We start from the raw sequence: 22791 nt of genomic DNA on the forward strand, positions 1-22791 counted from the left end.
CCTCCGTCTGTCATTTTCTTCCCTCGTGTTTTGCAAGTTGCAATAAGTTTTTTGTTGATACAGCATAGTCTTTATATCCAAAAATAATATTTTTGGGTATCATCTTTCCAAGGACTCCATCTTAATTTACCCGCCAACGTTCCTCTGCACTGCCACTCGCAATTTTTTTCTCAGCTGGCACATTTTATTGGCTGCTGTCCGATTCAAACTGTAATCTGTAAAATGAAGAGTTGACGCACTGCACACTTTTTTAAATAGCATAATTTAAAATATTTGGGCTTGGGGAGTGTATCAAGTCAGTTCGAGTCAAAAGGCTCAAGTCCAAGTTAAGTCACGAGTCATTGGTGTTAAAGTCAAAGTCGAGTTGCATGTCATCATATTTGTGACTCGAGTCCACACCTCTGTAGGTTTCTACCAATATCCATTTTCATCTGAAGAACCCTTCTTCGATGATTCTTTGGGTGGCAAGAAAGATTCTTTGGAAGGCAAATGTTATACATCTGAATAAGCTTTTTCATTGTCATTTTTTTCTTTATTTTAAATAGTGCCTGAGCATTAATGTTAACCTCAGTGTTTAAACTTTAACATCAAGAGTTTGAGTAATCTGATACATTTAGGTGTGAGCATGTTTAAAACCGTACCTATATGGGAAAATACAGTGCATTCGGAAAGTATTCAGACACCTTGACGTTTTCCACATTTTTTTTTGAGATAAAGGAAAACAGCCCCGCCCACAACCATAAGGCTCTCCAGAGGGTAGTGAGGTCTGCACAACGCATCACCGGGGGAAAGCTACCTGCCCTCCAGGACACCTACACCACCCGATGTCACAGGAAGGCCAAAAATATCATCAAGGACAACAACCACCCGAGCCACTGCACTGCTGCCTATCATCCAGAAGGTGAGGTCAGTACAGGTGCATCAAAGCTGGGACCGAGAGACTAAAAAACAGCTTATATCTCAAGGCCATCAGACTGTTCAACAGCCATCACTAACATTGAGTGGCTGCTGCCAACACACTGACTCAACTCTAGCCACTTTAATAATGGAAACATTGATGTAATCAATTTATCACTAGCCACTTTATATAATGCTTACATACCCCACATTACTCATCTCATATGTATATACTGTACGCTATACCATCTACTGCATCTTGCCATTTTAATGTAATGTATCACTAGCCACTTTAAACAAGGCCACTTTTTATAATATTTTCATACCCTACATTACTCATCTCATATGTATATACTGTACTCTATACCATCTACTGCATCTTGCCTATGCCGTTCGGGCATCAATCATTCATATATTTTTATGTACATATTCGTATTCATTCCTTTACACTTGTAAGGTAAGGTAGTAGATAAGGTAGTTGTTGTGAAATTGTTAGGTTATATTACTTGTTAGATATTACTGCATTGTCGGAACTAGAAGCACAAGCATTTCGCTATACTCCCATTAACATCTGCTAACCATGTGTATGTTACAAATACATTTGATTTGATTTTGATATGGTTCAATCAAGCCACACGTCAACAAACTTTCTCTCATCAGCGCATTTTCGAGGCAAATTGGATAAAATCATTGCATTTGCCATGCAAAATAGCAGAATTGCTGTAGCAGAATCAAGCTCTTTTGCCTGCAAATATCACAGAAAATCCCGCAAAATCCTGGAGGGATTGTAAAACATTTAAAAACAATCCCATCATTATCGTATTTCCCAGCGTGCTCTATTGCTGGTTGATTTTCAGAATTGTTTGTTTCCATATCTGTGTTTTTGCATGTACATTGATTGTTTGATTATGCTGCACGAAGATAAATAACATACATTTATCATTTTAATACTTATCCTGTCTGTTAGTAGTTGGATTTATTGCACACGTTACTGAGATAGTTGTTCCAGTTTAGATTATTTAGGTCAGGCGTGTCAAACTCATTCCACGGAGGGTTTAGTGTCTGTTGGTTTTGATTTTTACTTTCAATTGAGACCTAGACATCCAGGTGAGGAGGGATTCTATGAAGAACCCTAAATAGACCTCTCTGAAAAGGGTTTTATCTAGCACCAAAAAGGGTTCCCCTAGGGGGAAAAACCGAACAACTCTATGTGGTTCTATTTAGCGTCTTTCTTTTCTAAGAGTGTAGCCAGCCTATTTGTTGGTGAATGTAATCTCATGCAAGAAAATGGACAGTGTTGCTTGAATTGCAAAAAGAGGGAGAATACGTTTAAGAACCCATTGAGCTATAGTTTACTTCCAGATAGGTTGAAAATATCGGCAAAATGTTCTAACAGTTTGGATTTCAAACTCATGCCGTTGCTTGAGATTATTGCATTGACCATCTGAGATTCAATGCCATCGGGTTTGCGGTGAAACATCGAGAGCGCAGGCGCACCAGGACAAACTCGTAGCCTGCGGAGCTGCTTTAGCTCTGTGATAAAGAATCTACAGCAAACCAGCCTCGGTGCATTGTTACCATGAGCTTCTTCACCCCACAGACTCTTACTTATCTAGACTATTTCACTTTTGCGACCAGCTTTCATAAAGCTTGAAGCCCCGAACGACACCTCCTGACCACAGAATGCACGGGGGAAAAAGAGGTTTGGTGGCACCTCAGAACACTTTTTTGGAGAACATTGTCCGGCGCTCAAGTGGTAAGAGTTCACTCTGTTAGTAGCATTAAATGGTTCAAGTGCATGTAGAAACAAGTGTAGATTAGCCTACAATTACCAAATCTGTTGAATTTCGCTAATGATTCAATTTTCTGAATGAATGATGCTGTGCATTAATTTCAGGGCCATTAGGCATAATTATTATTATTTGTCGGCGAATAAGCAGATGCAATAGCCTGTGGTTGCAAACCTGATACTGTATTATTTTTGTAGATAAGCAAGGTCTGTGAATAGCAGAGCCACGGTGGTTTATTTAAAAACTCCAAGACACCCTCTGTTGGCAGTTTATAGATAGGCCTATACAGAAGACGATCATGTGCCACTTAATAATAACTTACTGCGCTTTATGCGATGCATACAATTTATTGATGTAGCCTATAGGCTATAAGTGCCAAGTTTATGCGTAGGCAAAATGTTATTTGTTTATCACATTATACATTTTTTAAAACAAGGCTGTGCATAGAGTAAGGTTTTCTCAGGGACCTTCGCATTGCGCGTTGAATGTTTTGGGATAGCCCGATTGACATTAAAATGTGTGCTCCCCGATATGATTATTGCCAGAATCTGGTTGTGTCCTAAAAAGCCTTACTTAAACGAATTGTCCATGTAATTTCCACGACTGTAAATGGGGCAAATATTCGGAGAAGACATCATTTCTGCTTTTATTTATAACGAAGCCCCAAAGTTTGTTGCTTTGATAATTAATGGTAGTGATTTAAAGGCTAATATGAGTTAATGAGGCATACTTTAATAAGCTACATTGATTATTATGAATGTAACATCAACAGCTTTTGGGATAGGCAGCAATATAACTTCACAGTAACCTAGGCTAAAGCTATGTTTACTAGATTGACTATATGCAACTTTAATTTGAAAAACATATGCACATTGCATGCTACAATATGCAAGGTGAGTTATTTCAATGCGTTTTAGTCATGATATAGCCGGTTGGTTTGTGATGTGGAATTATTATTACTACCAGCCTATCCTAATGTTTTAGCGCCAGGCTACCCCTGAGAAGTGAATGAGTCAATTGAAGAGGTGCTACACTACATGACCAAAGCATGTGGACACCTGCTCATCGAACATCCCATTACAAAGTCATTGCTGCAGGGACTTGCTTCCATTCAGCCACAAGATAATTAATGAGGTTGGGCTATTCATCCCAAAAGGTGTTCGATGGGGTTGTGGTCAGGGCTCTGTGCAGGCCAGTCAAGTTCTTCCACACTGATCTCGACAAACCATTTCTGTATGGACCTCACTTTGTGCACAGGGGCATTGTCATGCTGAAACAGAAACGAGCCTTCCCTAAACTGTTGCCACAAAGTTGTAAGCACAGAATCGTCTAGATTGTCATTGTATGCTGTAGCATTACGACGTCCCTTTATAGGAACTAAAGGGCCTAGCCCGAACCATGAAAAACAGCCCCGGACCATTATTCCGCCTCCACCAAACTTTAGTTGGTACTATGCATTGGGGCAGGTAGCATTCTCCTGGTAGCCGCCAAACCCAGATTCATCCATTGGACTGCCAGATGGTGAAGCATGATTCATCACTCTGGAGAACGCGTTTCCACTGCTCCAGTGTCCAATGGCGGCGAGCTTTACACTACTCCAGCCGACACTTGGCATTGCGCATGGGGATCATAGGCTTGTGTGCAGCTGCTCTGCCATGGAAACCCATTTCATTAAGCTCCCGACGAACAGTTCTTGTGCTGACGTTGCTTCCAGAGGCAGTTTGGAAATCGGTAGTGAGTGTTGCAACCAAGGACAGACAATTTTTATGCGTTATGCGCTTTAGCACTAAGTGGTCCCGTTCTGTGAGCTTGTGTTCCCAACCACTTCTGGGCTGAGCTGTTGTTGCTCCTAGACGTTTCCACTTCACAATAACAGCACTTACCATTGACCGAGGCAGCTCTTGCAGGGCAGAAATTTGACAAACTGACTTTTTGGAAAGGTGGAATCCTGTGACAGTGCCACGTTGAAAGTCACTGAAATCTTCACTAAGGCCATTCTACTGCCAATGTTTGTCTATGGAGATTGCATGGCTGTGTGCTCGATTTTATACACCTGTCAGCAATGTGTGGCTGAACAGCCGAATCCACTCATTTGAAGGGGTGTCCACATACTTTTGTATATATAGTGTATTTGTAACTAGGCTACACTCAGAGAAAAAGGCAATTGAGGGGTTCTTTGTCAGGTGTGAGGGTTATATGTTGAACCATTTTTACCAAAAGGTGATTTGCATATCAGGAAGGGTTCTTTTTTAGCCTGCTGCTGTGATGGTTGTGAAGAACCTTTTATGCCATGAAATGCTACACTGTTAAAAAGTTCCAGTAATTCTACGCTACCCTACAGGCTAGTGGCTGCAGTGAAAGTACAGTAAAGAACAACAAGTTACTGTATTCTTACAGCTGAATTAAGGTGTAATTGCTGTAAAAAGGCAGTATGCTGCTGAATGCTGATTACTTGGGACTATACTATACTTATAGACTATACTTCGATACTTATACCAGTGGTGTGTTGAGTTCACTTCAACATTTGCTAAGTTTCCAAACAGTTTGTACTGAACGCCAAGACGTTCCCCAAAACGTTCTTGAAAATACTGAGGTACGTTTGCTCTCATTTGGTGGGTGTGGCGAGGTGTGGCTTAAAACAAGAGGTTTATAGGGCCAGTCATTCAGTACAGCACCATTGCATTCTATTAAACGTTCCAAAACGTAAAAATGTGCGGAATGCAGCCCTAGTTTAGTATTACGATACTTGATACCATCACAATACTCAATACTCAATACTAAATGATACCAAAACAATACCACTGCAAATAAATAGGGCATATTAGCCAAAGTCACAGAATGGCACTTGATCCAGACAGAGAAACTAAGCTACTGCTCTGTTCAATATTTGGGCACTTTTGAGTGAAATATGATTTCATTTGAAATATTTTGCGTCAAAAACGTAATGTGGTGGCCATGTACAGTATGCATTTATGAATAAATTATACAATCATACAGTCAATTTGACTTTGTTTTTACCAATCTAACTACATAACAACAATGGCAATCATGTATTTGCATGGTAAATCTCTGTAGCCTAGGCCTATTCACAGGACAGGTGAATGCATTTTTCAATAAGAGTGTGTTCATGCATTGAGTTATTGAGCTTGTTTTGGTTGATTTCGTGGGGTTACAGTTCAAAAACGATTTGTTTCCCTTCCATTTGGGACTTATTTTATTGTACTGATCAACAACATTTGCATAGAAGTAGCTTATTTTATAAAAGTGTGCGCTGTCTCTTTAAGAGGGGGTGGCCCATCTGAGCTCAAGTCACACACACAGTCAGTTTGCTGAGGCAATAGATAATCTTTAAAAGACGTGAGAGAACGATTAAGTGAATGAAAACGGTTTTGGTGGCAATCAGCTTTGAAATCACCGTTTTTTTCTGTTATGGTTTGCATATAATCTCAAACAAAGTACTAGGGTAGTGAATTGATGTTAGTTTCAGATGTAAGCTAGCAAAGAAAGTTAGCCTACAAAGCTGAAAGCTTCTTCTTGCATTGTAAAGTGTCCTAGTCTGTGGGAACATTGTTTTGGGAACAGTAATTCAGTTTCAACATTTTCTACATGCCGTGTCGCATAATTCAATTGTGCTAACTTCTTTGCAGCGAGAGTGGGAAGCTAGTATGCAGCCCAGACTTCCGGTGCAGGCTAATACGTGGTGGGCCTATGGCAAAAACAGTGAAGTTGATTGATCTATATCGAGGGAGGAGCTGTTTTTTTTTTGTATATGACAAATACATATTCTTATGATTACTGTAAAATGTATTGGCATTATTATTGGCATAAATTATTTTCCCCTCGTGATGAAGGCAGCCAATGGGCCGGCTTCTATCTAAGACGTAAACACAGCCTCACATGAAATCGTGATCTGCTGTCAGTGTGTTAAGAGGAACTAACGCTAGCTCCTAAAGACTAAAAGAAGATAAATATCTGTTTTCAAGTGCACTTGAAATATGCAGCATGCAATAGGAATGGTTTTGATTATATGAAGAGGTAACTCTGTTAACCATTTATCCAATTTATTGAAAGTTAGCTAATGTTACCATTGACTAGCTTAGCCAATACTGTAAACGTCAATGTGCCTGCTCAGGTAGCTAGTGCTTCATTAGCTATCTCTCTGTCAGTGAATTCAATTTTGAATCATGTTTTGTCATGATTGTTTCATTTCAAGTAACTATCTGCAGGCTTAAATAAACATTAAATCATACAAGTTGCATAGAAATCTAAATAAAAACATGTAGATAGATGTATATGCGACAGCTTCATATGCATATTAGCTAGCAATACATAACCCATACACATATAGCATACCTTGAAATTAAAATCTTCTCTAAAAAATGGTTGTACAATGCGCTATGCAATAAAATAACCAGTTTGATTTCTAAACCAGATGAGTTCTCAAATAGCTGCTGCCCAATACAATGGTGGGCCTGCATAAAGTTGGATGCATTTGAATATAAGGTATGGAGAATGATAGGGGCTGTAGGATTATAGAAAAAGCAGCAGGGAAATGAATGTATGATTTTCAAATACTAAATGTCCTTTTAATGTGAGTATATTTAGGTGGTTCAAATTATTATTATTATTATTATTAAATTATTATTATTATTATTAGGTGGTTCAAATTATTATTATCTAATACCTATGACAGAGTGAGACATGTTTTCCATAATGTATGTTTCATGCATATACATTGGAACAAAGAACACCATCACAAATAGTGTTTCACCATTTATTGAGTACGGAGACAAATAGTAAAGGAGTCTCAGGCAGTATTTGAAGTATCTAAATATAGTGTAACCAATCAATGTATATCAGGTGCCATGGAAGGCACAATCTTACAATGTTGCAGTCCAGAAATGAGAGCTTTACCATCTGCCAAACGCCTGGGCCTCTGATGGAGACTGTACAACCGTCATCAACGCATGATTCCTCCTCCTCTCTAGGAGCATTTGTGTGCCCAGGCCCCATAGGAGACAAGTACTTTAGCAGAATGCAATCTAAAGCTTGTATGGTCCAGAGACTAACTCTACCATCTATGGCAAAAGCCTGGGCTCCTGACGGGAACAATAGAATTCTCACCAGTGCATTTTATGATAGTAAAATAATCTGTCACCTGTCAAACTGATTCTAGATTGAATTTAGTCTTTGAGATGCTCAAACTAAAATGCACTAGACAAAACCCACAAAGACAACACTCAAATGCATATGTGGTCTCAATGTCTAATTAGTGACAGCAGGGCTAGTTCAAACTGCAGGACTTGGTGAATAGCTCATAGGAGACAAACGTGAGAGGCAAGAATGAATACAATAAATCATCGCAGTAAAGGAATGTAGTTTGTGAGCTAGAAAATGAACATCCTGACAGTCTGAGGCAGGGTGCTCTGCATTCATCCTACTCCAACTATAGATAGGAATAATGTGGAATTTCTTATTTGTCAGTATGAATTCATCTAGTGGGTCCTGCCTTGTCTTTACACTGTGTATTAGCTTTACACTATCTGTCCTATAGATGTGTGTAGTCTTAAATTATTACTTGGAATAAACTAACAACTAAAAAACTTCTCATCCCGGAATGACATGCTAGCTTGCGCTCGATAAAATTCTCTGCTCCTGCTACATAGCAACAAATCTACTTGTTGTAACTAGTTGGCTAACTAGAAAGCTAGCTACATTACTAAGGTTGCTGCGTTCTAAGGTGGGAGTCATGTTACAGCTCGCTTTGATTGTATCATGTTTCTATAACTAAATATTTAGATTACAAAACCCCCAAATTACTTTACCTGATAGAAGTTTGTCGGATGGCGATCTCTCTCAAGCTGTCACCAGCTGTCTACTAACTTAAGTACTCGGCGGCATTTGCCTGTACAGCTAGCGAACATAGAAGTAAGTATTTAGAAAATGTTTTGAAGAATTTACAACAAATGGAAATGTGTTCAGAATAAATAAATACACACAATATGGAAAAACCATCTCCTCCCTCGAGAGATAGTGATCATCTCGAAAACTAAAGCAGATGGCTTGTTATTACCCACTGGCTATAAGTGGAGCAAACACGCCACAAATTTCTTGTTAACAAACTATAGTTTTGGCAAGTCGGGTAGGACATCTACTTTGTGCATGACACACTTATAGTTCACTGTATCACAATTCTAGTGGGTCAGAAGTTTACATACACGAAGTTGACTGTGCCTTTAAACAGCTTGAAAAATTCCAGAAAATGATGTCATGGCTTTACAAGCTCCTGATAGGCTAATTGCCATAATTTGAGTCAATTGGAGGTGTACCTGTGGATGTATTTCAAGGCCTACTTTCAAACTCAGTGCTTCTTTGCTTGACATCATGGGAAAATCAAAAGAAATCAGCCAATACCTCAGAAAAAAATGTGTAGACCTCCACAAGTCTGGTTGTTCCTTGGGAGTAATTTCCAAATGCCTGAAGGTACCACATTCATCTGTATAAACAATAGTATGCAAGTATAAACACCATGGGACTATGCAGCCGTCATACGGCTCAGGAAGGAGACGCGTTCTGTCTCCTAGGGATGACCATACTATTGTGCGAAAAGTGCAAATCAATCCCAGAACAACAGCAATGGACCTTGTGAAGATGCCGGAGGAAACGGGTACAAAAGTATCTATATCCACAGTAAAGCAAGTCCTATATCAACATAACCTGAAACGCCGCTCAGCAAGGAAGAAGCCACTGTTCCAAAACTGCCATAAAAAAGACAGACTCCGGTTTGCAACTGCACATGGGGACAAAGATTGTACTTTTTGGAGAAATGTCCTCAGGTCTGATGAAACAAAAATAGAAAAATGTTTGGCCATAATGACCATCGTTATGTTTGGAGGAAAAGGGGGAGGCTTGCAAGTCGAAGAACACCATCCCAACCGTGAAGTACGCGGGTGGCAGCATATCATGTTGTGAGGGTGATTTGCTGCAGGAGGGACTGGTGCACTTCACAAAATAGATCATCATGAGGTAGGAAAATTATGTGGATATATTGAAGCAACATCTCAAGACATCAGTCAGGTGAAGTGAAAACTTGGTCGCAAATGGGTCTTACAAATGGACAATGACCCAAAGCATACTTCCAAGTTGTGACAAAATGGCTTAAGGACAACAAAGTCAAGGGATTGGAGTGGCCATCACAAAGCCCTGAGCTCAATCCCATAGAAAATGTGTGGGCAGAACTGAAAAAGCGAGTGTGAGCAAAGAGGCCTACAAACCTGACTCAGTTACACCAGCTCTGTCTGGAGGAATGGGCCAAAATTCACCCAAAATATTGTGGGAAGCTTGTGGAAGACTACCCAAAATGTTTGATGCAAGTTAAACAATTTTAAAGGCAATGCTACCAAATACTAATTGAGTGTATGTAAACTTCTGACCTACTGGGAATGTGATGAAAGAAATATAATTCTCTCTACTATTATTCTGACATTTCACATTCTTAAAATAAAGTGGTGATCCTAACTGACCTAAGACAGGGAATTTTTACAAGGATTAAATGTCAGGAATTGTGAAAAACTGTCAATGTATTTGGCCAAGGTGTATGTAAACTTCCGACTTCAACTGTACATTTCTGCACTTTGCTTACAGTTGCAGTAGGAATAAAGTAAATGTTCGACAACTTTAATGTATTATTGCTCTAAAATGACAGTATGCTGCTGTATTCTGATGACAGTATGCTTTAAAAGTATGATATTTACCGCATTTTAGCTGCAACTCAGTAAGTTAATGTAACTTTGTAGGATAACTAATACAGTAAAATAATGTATAAGTATGCACTGTGAGCACACTTGGGACTCAACTGGGATTTGAACTCACCTTTTCGTTTCGAGCAACCTGAAATGTTCCTGCTATGCCTCAAAAACTGTGGGCATGACAAAGATTGGCCACAGATTTTGTCAATAATTGTCTGATTATCAAATCAAATCAAATTTTATTTGTCACATACACATGGTTAGCAGATGTTAATGCGAGTGTAGCGAAATGCTTGTGCTTCTAGTTCCGACAATGCAGTAATAACCAACAAGTAATCTAACTAACAATTCCAAAACTACTGTCTTGTACACAGTGTAAGGGGATAAAGAATATGTACATAAGGATATATGAATGAGTGATGGTACAGAGCAGCATAGGCAAGATACAGTAGATGGTATCGAGTACAGTATATACATATGAGATGAGTATGTAAACAAAGTGGCATAGTTAAAGTGGCTAGTGATACATGTATTACATAAGGATACAGTCGATGATATAGAGTACAGTATATACGTATGCATATGAGATGAATAATGTAGGGTAAGTAACATTATATAAGGTAGCATTGTTTAAAGTGGCTAGTGATATATTTACATCATTTCCCATCAATTCCCATTATTAAAGTGGCTGGAGTTGAGTCAGTGTCAGTGTGTTGGCAGCAGCCACTCAATGTTAGTGGTGGCTGTTTAACAGTCTGATGGCCTTGAGATAGAAGCTGTTTTTCAGTCTCTCGGTCCCAGCTTTGATGCACCTGTACTGACCTCGCCTTCTGGATGATAGCGGGGTGAACAGGCAGTGGCTCAGGTGGTTGATGTCCTTGATGATCTTTATGGCCTTCCTGTGACATCGGGTGGTGTAGGTGTCCTGGAGGGCAGGTAGTTTGCCCCCGGTGATGCGTTGTGCAGACCTCACCACCCTCTGGAGAGCCTTACGGTTGAGGGCGGAGCAGTTGCCGTACCAGGCGGTGATACAGCCCGCCAGGATGCTCTCGATTGTGCATCTGTAGAAGTTTGTGAGTGCTTTTGGTGACAAGCCGAATTTCTTCAGCCTCCTGAGGTTGAAGAGGCGCTGCTGCGCCTTCTTCACAATGCTGTCTGTGTGAGTGGACCAATTCAGTTTGTTTGTGATGTGTATGCCGAGGAACTTAAAACTTGCTACCCTCTCCACTACTGTTCCATCGATGTGGATAGGGGGGTGTTCCCTCTGATGATTATTTGACGACACCAATGTAAAAAAAAAATAGCAGTGCTAAGGGACACTTGACGTGAAGTGTGCATAAATGCTTTGGGGATATGAAGTGCATTTATGTTGTTAAATTACAATAACTGACTGGCTACTGAGTTGCGTTTAAAATACACAAAATATATATAATTTACAAGAATGTATTTGAATCAGAATACAGTAGCATGCTCTCATTTTACAACAACACCTTAATTAAACTGTAAAAAATATAGTTTAGCTGTAAAAAAATACAATATATGTTTTTACTGTGTTTTCACTGCAGCTCAGTAGATGGTAACTTACTGTCAAATTACAGGAAAAGTGCATTATCCTATAATCATAACTGTAATTGCAAGTGAGGCATGCTGAGATAATTTACCAGACGGTCGAAAAAGTGCTCAAATGCATTGTGATTGACACAGTAAAGTGCCCAAATACATCAAAAGAATGACACCGTATGATTATATTTTTTTTTACACCACATTTAACAGAAATTGCCAAAAGTGTAGAGGGTTGTACCTAGCACCCAAAATGGTTTGACATGGACAAATGAAGAACCCTCTGAACAACCTTTCTCATTGGTTCTACCTGGAACCAGAGGGTTCTTTATGAGGGTACTAGGAAGCACCCTAAAGGGTTTGCCTACAGGGACGAGGGTTCCTCATGACAGGGTTCTAAATGGAACTCAATGGTTCCATGGTTCCTCTATAGGGACAAATCAAAGGGTTCTACGTTGCACTCAAAAGGATTCCCACAGTGGGACAAATGTCAGATTCCTCTTATCTCTAATCTTTTAACAATCTCTATCATACCCACAGACCTGATAGTGTAGAAGGAAATTCAGGCCGCTGGCAACCAAGAGGAGTTCCAAGTAATCAGAACACCGCATACAGTACCTCACAGTAATAACACTGCCCAAAAAATACTGCCCAAAAAATACAGTAACTTGTATATTTACCATTTAATGCAACCAGTAGCCAGGATTATTTTTTATTTTTTTTACAGTTAAATGAAAAAAGTTTTTGTTCCTAATGGAACCGTCTGCGGATGGTTACGCTATACAAAGAACCAATATTAAAGGTTATCCACAGTGCAAAGAGGGTTCCCCTACTGGGAAAAATGAATAGCCCTTTTTCTCTGAGAGTGTAGCCTACTCAAACAGTAACTGTTCAAAAAATAATTGTTTAACACACACAAATTGAATTTGCCTCTAAAATCCGTTTTGTTACAATAAAAAAATATATATAAACACTAAACAACAGCTTTACGGGCTATTTATGTCAGTCTTACTATTTACACATTTAAATGACAGCTAGCCTATCTGTATCCACCAGGGAAGAGCTTGACATATCCTCCTTCAATAGTAAAGCTAGGCATACATTAGACAACAACAATAATCTTGACATCTTGGCAGGACTCACATTATGCGAAATGTCTGCATAATATTGTCATCCTGAAATCTGTGACCGGTGTGCTCACGTTACATTGCAACCTGGCTCTCCTTTCCTGCTGGGCGTGGCACCAGTGGCTTTAAGAAGTGTCATCATTACCCCTCACTATACAACATACTACCGGAAATGTATGTTGTGTCCGAAAAATTATCGGGACCTAAGATGCCCATAATTACACGTCTCTCACCTGCTCATATTACGCAACCTACGACTACAAAATTTTCCTGCGATTTCAGAAATTTACCGTGGATCCCAAATCATTGCAAAATCTCAGTTTAAAATTAACACGTTAGTGGGTGTTCATTTGTCTCCCTCCCTTGCTCTCTCTTGCTCTCAACTACAGTCTTGGCTCCAATTACTGTTGCCCCTCAAGTGGCTTTTTAAATGAGTTATTGTTTAAAGTTGGTATAATATTTAAAATGACACATCATTGATCAGCCATCATAACTTTTAAAATGTTGTTGAATGTAAAAAAAAAAGAAAAAAAAAGTTAATTAAATCACAACTATGATGGGCCAATCCCAGTAGGCTTAAGCATATCCCCAATAACAATGATTAAAAATGAATACATATTTTAATTCACCCATTACTGTCTCACATAAAATGGATAAGGAACCTCATACAATAATTGTAATCTGAATGAGGGGTTGATTGTAAGACAGGACTGAATCACAACACACCCCTTTAAAGCTTAACGTGAGCATGCAGTGTTTTCATGCGTCTGAAAAAGATACAGGTGAAGCATTGTGCTTTTTTTGATGGACTCACTGCAGTTACTTTCAACCAGAGCAATGCCACTTTGGTTGTACTGTACTGTACATATTTATGGTTGTAAAATGGAGCATCTTGGTGCCCTTTCAACCCTCTCCCCAGTACATTTGGTTAAAAAAATTGACAAGCTAGTTTCGTGAACCCAGTCGATGGCCTCTCCATTCTATGTTGGTGTTCACGATTCAGGACTCCAGAGTGGGATTGTGAATTGGCCTGTCTGTCCTTCAGTGCTCATCCTCATCACCTTTCAATGCACCGGTGGACACTTTTCCACTAGGACAGGTGACACATCCCCCTCTCTAAATGGCCCTCTGTTTGCCTGTTGTGGCAGAGTACGCCTCTGACCCCTACACTATAGTTGTGGCACAAACCACGATTCCCCACCAATCATGCACTCTCCTCAGTAAACAAACACTCTTTGCCGATGGGACATTCATTGTACGATGCAGTTTGGTTAGGAAACTATGGAGGGAGGTCATCATGGTGATGGTCCTTCTGCTCTTTTCCCCCTGTCACTGCAGTTTCCTGGATCATTGTGGTGACTTTTCCTCTTTTGCTCCAGTTATATTAAAATCAGGGAGTGGAGACCATCATTCTCATCCTTTAAAGGTTTCACCATGGGTTTGTGACATTGAATTTTGTACAAGTAAGAGGCTGAGTATGAATGACTTTAACTGAACCCTGTGGGTGGCACCTGTAGTATGCCTGATGACAATCGGTGACTACAGTGCCTTCAGAAAATATTCATACACCTTGACTTATTCCACATTTTGCTGTGTTACAGCCTGAATAAAAAATAGATTAAATATATTTATTTTTTCACTCATCCAATCACAATACCCCATAATGACAAAGTGAAAACATGTTTTAAGAAATGTGTTAACATATATAGAAAATTAAATACAGAAATATCTAGTTTACATAACTATTCCCACCCCTGAGAAAAATACTTTGTAGAAGCACCTTTGGCAGCGATTACAGCTGTGAGTCTTTCTGGGTAAGTCTCTAAGAGCTTTTCACACCTGGATCGTGCAACATTTTTCAAAATTCTTCAAGCTCTGTCAAATTGGTTGTTGATCATTGCTAGACAACCATTTTCAGATCTAGCCATAGATTTTCAAGTTGATTTAAGTCAAAACTGTAACTGAGACACTCAGGAACATTCAATGTTTTCTTGGTATGCAACTCCAGTGAAGATTTGGCCTTGTGTTTTAGGCTATTGTCCGGCTGAAAGGTGAATTAATCTCCCAGTGTCTGGTGGAAAGCAAACTGAACCAGGTTTTCCTCTAGGATTTTGCCTGTGGCTAGTTCCATGCTGTTTCTTTTTTACCCTGAAAAACTCCCCAGTCCTTAATGATTGCAAGCATACCCATAACATGATGCAGCCACTACTATGCTTGAAAATATGGAGAGTGGTGCTCATTAATGTGTTGTATTAGATTTGACCCAAATGTAACACTTTGTATTCAGGACAAAAAGTTAATTGTTTTGCCACATTTAAAAAAAAAAAGTATTACTTTAGTGCCATGTTGCAAACAGAATGCATGTTTTGAAATATTTGTATTCTGTACAGGCTTCCTTCTTTTCACTCTGTCAATTAGGTAAGTATTGTGGAGTAACTGCAATTTTGTTGATCCATCCTCAGAATAAAACTATCACAGCCATTAAACTCTGTAATTGTTTTAAAGTCACCATTGGCCTCATGGCGAAATCTTTGAGGAGTTTCCTTCCTCTCTGGCAACTGAGTTAGGAAGGGCGCCTGTATCCTTGTAGTGACTGGGTGTATTGATACACCATCCAAAGTGTAATGAATAACTTTTAATGTTGAGATGCGTCTGTTACTTGAACTCTGTGGCGCATTTATTTGGGCTGCAATTTCTGAGGCTGGTAAATCTAATAAACTTATTCTCTGCTGTAGAGGTAACTCTGGTTGTTCCTTTCCTGTGGCGGTCCTCATGAGAGCCAGTTTCATCATAGCGCTTGATGGTTTTTGCGACTGCACTTGAAGAAACTTTCTTGAACTTTTCCGTATTGACTGGCCTTCATGTCTTAAAGTAATGATGGACCGTCGTTTCTATTTGCTTATTTGAGCTGTTCTTGGCCTTGGCCATGTCTTCCTTATACCCCGCCCCCCCCCCCCACTTTGTCACAACACAACTGATTGACTCAAATGCATTAATAAGAAGGAAATAAATTCCACAAATGAACTTTTAAGGCGGCACACCTGTTATTTGAAATGCCTTCCAGGTGACTACCTCATGAAGCTGGTTGAGAGAATGCCAAGAGTGTGCAAAGCTGTCATCAATGCAAAAGGTGGCTATTTGAAGAGTCTCAAATGTAAAATATATTTGAGTTGTTTAACACTTTTTTTGGTTACTACATGATTCCATATGTGTTATTTAATCGTTTTGATATCTTCACTATATTCTACAATGTAGAAAAGAAAAACCCTTAAATGAGTAGGTGTTCTAAAACCTTTGACCGGTAGTGTAACGGTTTTCTGTATGTGAAGGAGAGTCGGACCAAAATGCAGCGTGTAGATTGCGATCCATGTTTTAATAACCAAACGTAAAACACTAATCAATACAAACACTACAAAATAAAGAACGTAATGAACGTAACGAAAACCTAAACAGCCCTATCTGGTGAAAACACATAGACAGGAACAATCACCCACAAACACACAGTGAAACCCAGGCTACCTAAATATGGTTCCCAATCAGAGACAATGACGAACACCTGCCTCTGATTGAGAACCATATCAGGCCGAACATAGAACTGGACAAACTAGACATGTAACATAGAATGCCCACTCAGATCACACCCTGACCAACCAAAACATAGAAACATACAAAGCAAACTATGGTCAGGGTGTGACAGGTAGTGTATATTAGTCAAGTCTTTGTTCAGCCATGACTTCAAGAAACATAGGATATTACAGTTATTCAGTTCCCGTTGATGGTATGGTCTCGAACGGAGCTCGTCCAGTTTGTTTTCTAGTGATTGTACGTTCGCCAAAAGAACGGAGGGTAGATGCGGTTTATTTTCTCGATGATGTAGTCTAAACAATGGACCCGCTCGTTTGCCTCTCTTGCGCAATCTATTCCTCTTTCGAGGCACGGGGATTAGGGCCTGGTCCGCAATGAGGAGTACATCCACAGCTGCCAACTTGTTGAAGTAGAAATCTTCATCCAAATTGAAGTTAGTGATCGCTATTCTGATGTCCAGAAACTGTTTTTGGTCATCGGAAATGACGACGGAAATATTATGTAAAAGAAAAGTTCAGATCAGTGTAAAAAATAACATAAAATAACAGAATTGGTCCGGAGCCCGTAAAATGGCAGCTCTCCACTTCATCTTCACATTTGAATGTTGTTTATCCTAACCTAGTTTTGTAGGATTGGGTATAACCATGCTGTTTTAGCATGCATATACATGTGCTATAACAGCTTATTACATTTCTGCCTCAGCAAAAAAACATTTGCCAACTTCCGCTTTCATTGACAGTGCTCTACAACTTAAAATCAGATTGAATCCTCTCCTAATTTTGTGCAACCAACCATCCAGGTTGTCCACGCAACTGTATATTGACGGTATATTGCACAGTGATCTAAAGCTTGTAATTTCATGCTTCACTTTAGGGCACTCATCATGCAAATATACTTCAGCCATGCACCTCCACTACAGGTGTAAGCCAATTTTCTCAGATGAGACTAAATCTCTTAAGGGGGTAAAAAAAAAATATATATATATATATATATATATATATATATATATATATATATATATATATGGAAATAAACTGTTTCTACCCCTCTATCTTTTTCACTGCATATATTAAATAACTTTAGTGCTGAATGAGTGCTGTTCACCCCCCTCAAATCCCAACCCCTTAGACCTGGGGCCATTGACTGATGGGGTTTTGTATCTGGTGTAAGTGTCCCGTGTGGGGTCGAGTGTAGTCCTCTTATTTTGCACAACTGTCCATCTCTCCCCATCCAGAAGAGAGCAGCTCCTTTTTCATAGGGCTTACATAAGACTACTCGCTATAGCTAGGAGCCATACTCAGCATGCAGCATGGACTGGTGCATTACAATAAGTAGAAGGGGTGTGCTGAAAAATAGGGGGCAAGGGCTCTCTATTCAATCTGTGTCGCTGAAGCGTAACATATTGCGTGATAGAAAGCTGAAGGTAATTTCTGTTTGAACCAACATATGCAGCGTTTACCGTGAATGCAGTTTCCTCCAACACGGGTATATTGTGCTTTAGCGCTGAACTTCTGCGATACGGATTGATAGAGCCCTAAATCAGTGAATTCAATCGGACAAAAAAAGAGACAGAGATGGGGATAGACTAGAAGAAAGGTGGAAAAGGACATATGAGGGAAAGACGGAGAGGAATAGGAGGAATCAGGAAACTGGAAGATGGTACTGAGGAAACTGGGAGATATTGGTATTTATTAGACCGATCAAAAAAAAACATTGGAGATAGAATAGAGATAGAGAGAACAGTGTGTGGTAGAAGACAAAAAAGGTAAATCAGGTACTAAATTGTTTATGTTCTGGGAGGATGTCTCTTCATTTTAAGGTTGTTTTGTTTCACAAAGAGCTGACTCTTCCATTTGTTGTTTACCTAAACCATGCAGGCACGACAACCAAACTGTCTGCCGTGGTGGCACTTTGCCTCCTGCCTCATGAATATTACAGTTGCCTTTGAATATGTATCAGTAAATCAGCTCAGATATTTCTAGTGTATACCCACTACATAGCCACATTAGGTAATTAAAATGTGCCCTGGAAGCATACTGGCATATACAGTACCAATCAAAAGTTTGGACACACCTACTCATTCAAGGGTTTTTCTTTATTTTGTACTAAGTAATCATTAATGATTGACATTTTCTCAATTTAGGCCTATCATTATGCCACTGCATGACAATGCACATTTTATTATAGCCTACAATTGTTATTGTCTTTGAAGCCAAAAACATTTTGGGGGAAATGCTCTAAAGAGCAAGTTGTTATTTTCATAACAATACATGAAACCAAAATTGAACCAGCCTACTGGGGGGAATGAATGAAAATATCACAACCTACATTTGAATAGCAATGAAGCAGGCTTGAGAAGCGGTGGGTGCACGATCAATATCTACCTTCGTAACATGGATGAAGCCTGAGCTGGAATGTGAAGCGAAACTGCTTGCTAATTTCAGAAAAGCCTGAGTACATCTAGCATCGAGTCGTAGTTTAGGCCTGTGGCAGTGACTACCGGGCAAAACCATTTGAGCAAGTCTGAAATGGTTATGCAACCATTTGAGACTTGCTGCCACTCCAACCTGTCCCCGAAATACATTCAATTGTCGGGAAACTATTACTACCACCACCACATCAGTTAAATTGGCACAGCACTCTCACTAACGGGTGCAACAAATGTAGCCTCTTACAAAGCACACCTCAAAATATGTTAATGAGCCAGAAACAACAATACCATGCACCCACTAGTGGTAAAATGTTTTTTGGCACTCCAAAAATACTGTACACCATTCAAAATACAGCAATTCTTTCCCTCCCACATTTTTCCACAATGCACCATAATTGACAGTATGCTGCAATATACTCCACAGAACTTTACTGTTGATAAGTGTGCCAATGCATCGTAGAAAACAGTTTTCCATTACCATGTAATATTCGGTATAATTAACTTTTGTAAATCAACTGGCAACTTCAGAAAGTTTCCAGTTAAACAATTCCATAATGCTGTGCTGTGACAGTAATGTACTGTTAAACCAAAGTTTCTTTGGTATTTACGCTATAATTTACCATTTACCCCTACAATCACCCAGAGTGCATTGCCATATGTGGCATTTTACTGTAAATAATATGGTACTTTACTATTAGTTTTTATTGTATAATACTGTAAAAACAGCCAGATTTTTATTTTAACAGTGTAGTTATCAGGTATGTTAGCGTATTTGACTAACATAAACGTATATTAGTTTAAATGAATCGGCAAAGCTAATGTAATAACCACCTACATTGACAATCCAACCTCTATTGTGGCGATATCCCTGCCAATAAACTGCGCTGCCTTCAAAGTGAATGATTTTGTGACAGTTGCTTCAAAACTAATTTCAAAAGTTGGAGTAGTTTTCTTGGAATGATTCCTGGAACTAATAAATAAACACATTCTTGCAAAACAATATGATGTATTGTGTATTTCTGACACTGATATTGTTCCCATTGCATATTAACACTTTTGGGTGACTGCTCATTTAGTACCTTTACAAATATGAACAATTATATTTTTTTTATGTATTTATTAATAGCTAAATGTATCCCATGTATTTATTCAAACACCATTAACTCATGTTGATTATAGAACCCTTATTGTAAAGTGTAACCTTATCTTTTTTTTCTAAACAAACCACCTTTTTGAAAAGGTTGCGGTGGTACATTTTGTGATATCAATGGTGACAGGTCAAAAGCAGAAGCTTTCTCACTAGTTAGGTATTCAACATTCTCGCAAAGGTAGAAGCCAAATGTCGCTTGCACTGCAAAAATACTTGTTTAGATAAGTGTATTCAACAAAACAGTGTTGACAGTAGGAGACAAACACGGAACAGAATGTTCATTAAAAAAACATCTTGGAGTTGAATGAATTGTATCTTTAACTTATCCCATCAACCCAGTTAACAGTTTAGATTAAATAGTGCCCTTATTCTGAGAACTGGATAACAGCCCAGCAGCTGCAGCCCTGCCTCCCACACGCACCGGGAAAACACGGTGCTGCATCTTTCATCCAAAGCAATATGCCTCCTATTCATCACCCTCGTGATAAGCTGTCGCCAGCACCACCACATCATAAGCCCACATACATGCTGAAGGAGTGTCTTTGTCCCGTAATAACGACAGAAGGACCCTGAAAACATTGCCGTGGTTAAGCCTTGCATGTGACGTCAATATGCATTTTTTTAGCACCTCAGGTTTGGGGCAAATCTAATTCAACACATTACTGAGTACCACTCTCCATATTTTCAAGCATAGTGGTGGCTGTATCATGTTATGGGTATGCTTGTAATCGTTTAGAACTGGGAGTTTTTCAGAATAAAAAATATATGGAATGGAACTAGCCACAGCCACATTCCTAGAGGAAAATCTGGTTCCTTCTGATTTCCACCAGACACTGGGAGATGAATTCACCTCTCAGCAGGACATTTATCTAAAACACATGAAAATTGTTGCTTAGCAATGATCAAAAACCAACTTGACAGAGCTTGAAGAATTTTGAAAAGAATAATGGTCAAATATTGTACAATCCAGGAGTGGAAAGCTCTTAGAGACTTGCCCAAAAAGACTCACAGCTGTAATCACTGCCAAATTAGATATTTCTGCATTTAATTTTCAATACATTTGCTTACATTTCTTAAAACGTGTTTTCACTTTTTCATTATGGGGTATTGTGTGTAGGTGGGTGATAAAAAAAAAATTTAATCAATTTTGATATCAAGCTGTAACACAACAAGTCCAGGGATATGAATACTTTCTGAAGGCACTATACATTTCAAGATTGACATAACGCAGGTATTTTTATTGGGTTTTGATGCAAAGTCATACGGGTCCTTATTTGTTTAAATGTCAACTGCAGTAGATGCTGACACTGAAATCTTCACTTTGTGCTCTTTGATGCGTAATGTACAGTGATTGAATTCCTCTGACTTTTGCATGAGAACTTGAGATTTGAATACTGACATGTTAACTATAACACACAAGCTACCCTACTGTACACATTATGGAACAACATCAGAGTGCAATGCTAAACTGCCAAACTATGACAGCGATTAGCCTGGCTGTAGTGGAGTCGAAGTTACTTCTCTGGCTGTATCAGATGTTGCTCTTCTTTTGTGAGAGGAGGGGAGTTTATCACCAGTGACAGTGGGCACATAATTAGCTACATCTGAAGGCTCCGATCTCGGGCCAAGATCTGGGTCACCTCAGCCCTTGGGGCCGGTCCATTCCTCTGACCCTTGACCCCCGAGGCCACTAAAGCTTTAGCCACAGTCTATCAGCTTCTATAATGAGCCCTGGACTCTTACAGATTTACAGAGTGGGAGCAAGGCAAGGAGACAAGAGAGAGTGGGAGAATGAGGTTTATTCAGCTGGAGATGGATGCTGCTGCCCCATTTAATAGCTGTGTCAAGTCCTCCTCTCTCCATCCCACCTCCTCTTTCTTTCTGTCTTTGTTACTCTCTCACTTACTTGTTTCTTCGCTCGCTTGCTCGCTCCTTCACTCTCTCTCTCTCTCTTTCTCAATACACAAAAAAGGGGATTTGTGTCATAATAGGTATGTAATGTTTGGAATAAATGCCCTGATTCCATCAGAGTGCTATGCCATTGTGTCCTGTTTAGCTGTCTATTTTTGGTCTTTCCTGAAGAAACAGTTTTTTGCTGAATCAGTTCTAAACTGGGGAGAGACACAAGAGTTACTAAAAAGTTGCTAAGTTGTGTAGAAAAAAGAGTCCCTAAAACTTTAATTACCATAGAAGCGCCAACCGGTGTCAAACGTTGTAATTTTAAAACTTTTTTTATCCTAAAAGTGTAGGACTTTGTCAAGCAACTAGTTACCCCTCATTTGTAGATATTTTTACCACAAAGAAGAAAACAACTTAGTCCCAATTCCATCTGAAAGATGAGATTCTCATCGTTCAAGCTACCATTAGCTCACAGTCAACCTATGAGTAACTTGCCAATCAGTTCTGAAAGTACGAGCATTTTTTTTATGTTCCAACTACTAGCCAATCAAAGCAACATTGACATTATCCCACCCCCAAAAAGCCAAACATAACACAATATCTG

General features: G+C 39.3%; 1 protein-coding gene across 1 annotated transcript in view; it reads left to right on the forward strand.

Annotated features, from left to right (window-relative positions):
* Positions 1-2027: 2027 nt before the first annotated feature.
* Positions 2028-22791, forward strand: part of kcnh5a (potassium voltage-gated channel, subfamily H (eag-related), member 5a) — a 121167-nt gene continuing 100403 nt past the window's right edge. The window contains exon 1 of the mRNA XM_021612176.2: positions 2028-2653. Within this exon, the coding sequence (XP_021467851.1) occupies positions 2581-2653 (73 nt within the window). The 5' untranslated portion in view covers positions 2028-2580. The remainder of the gene's footprint in view (positions 2654-22791) is intronic.

Source organism: Oncorhynchus mykiss, chromosome 8 (assembly GCF_013265735.2).
Source record: "Oncorhynchus mykiss isolate Arlee chromosome 8, USDA_OmykA_1.1, whole genome shotgun sequence".
In the NCBI taxonomy this organism is placed as follows: Eukaryota; Metazoa; Chordata; class Actinopteri; order Salmoniformes; family Salmonidae; genus Oncorhynchus; species Oncorhynchus mykiss.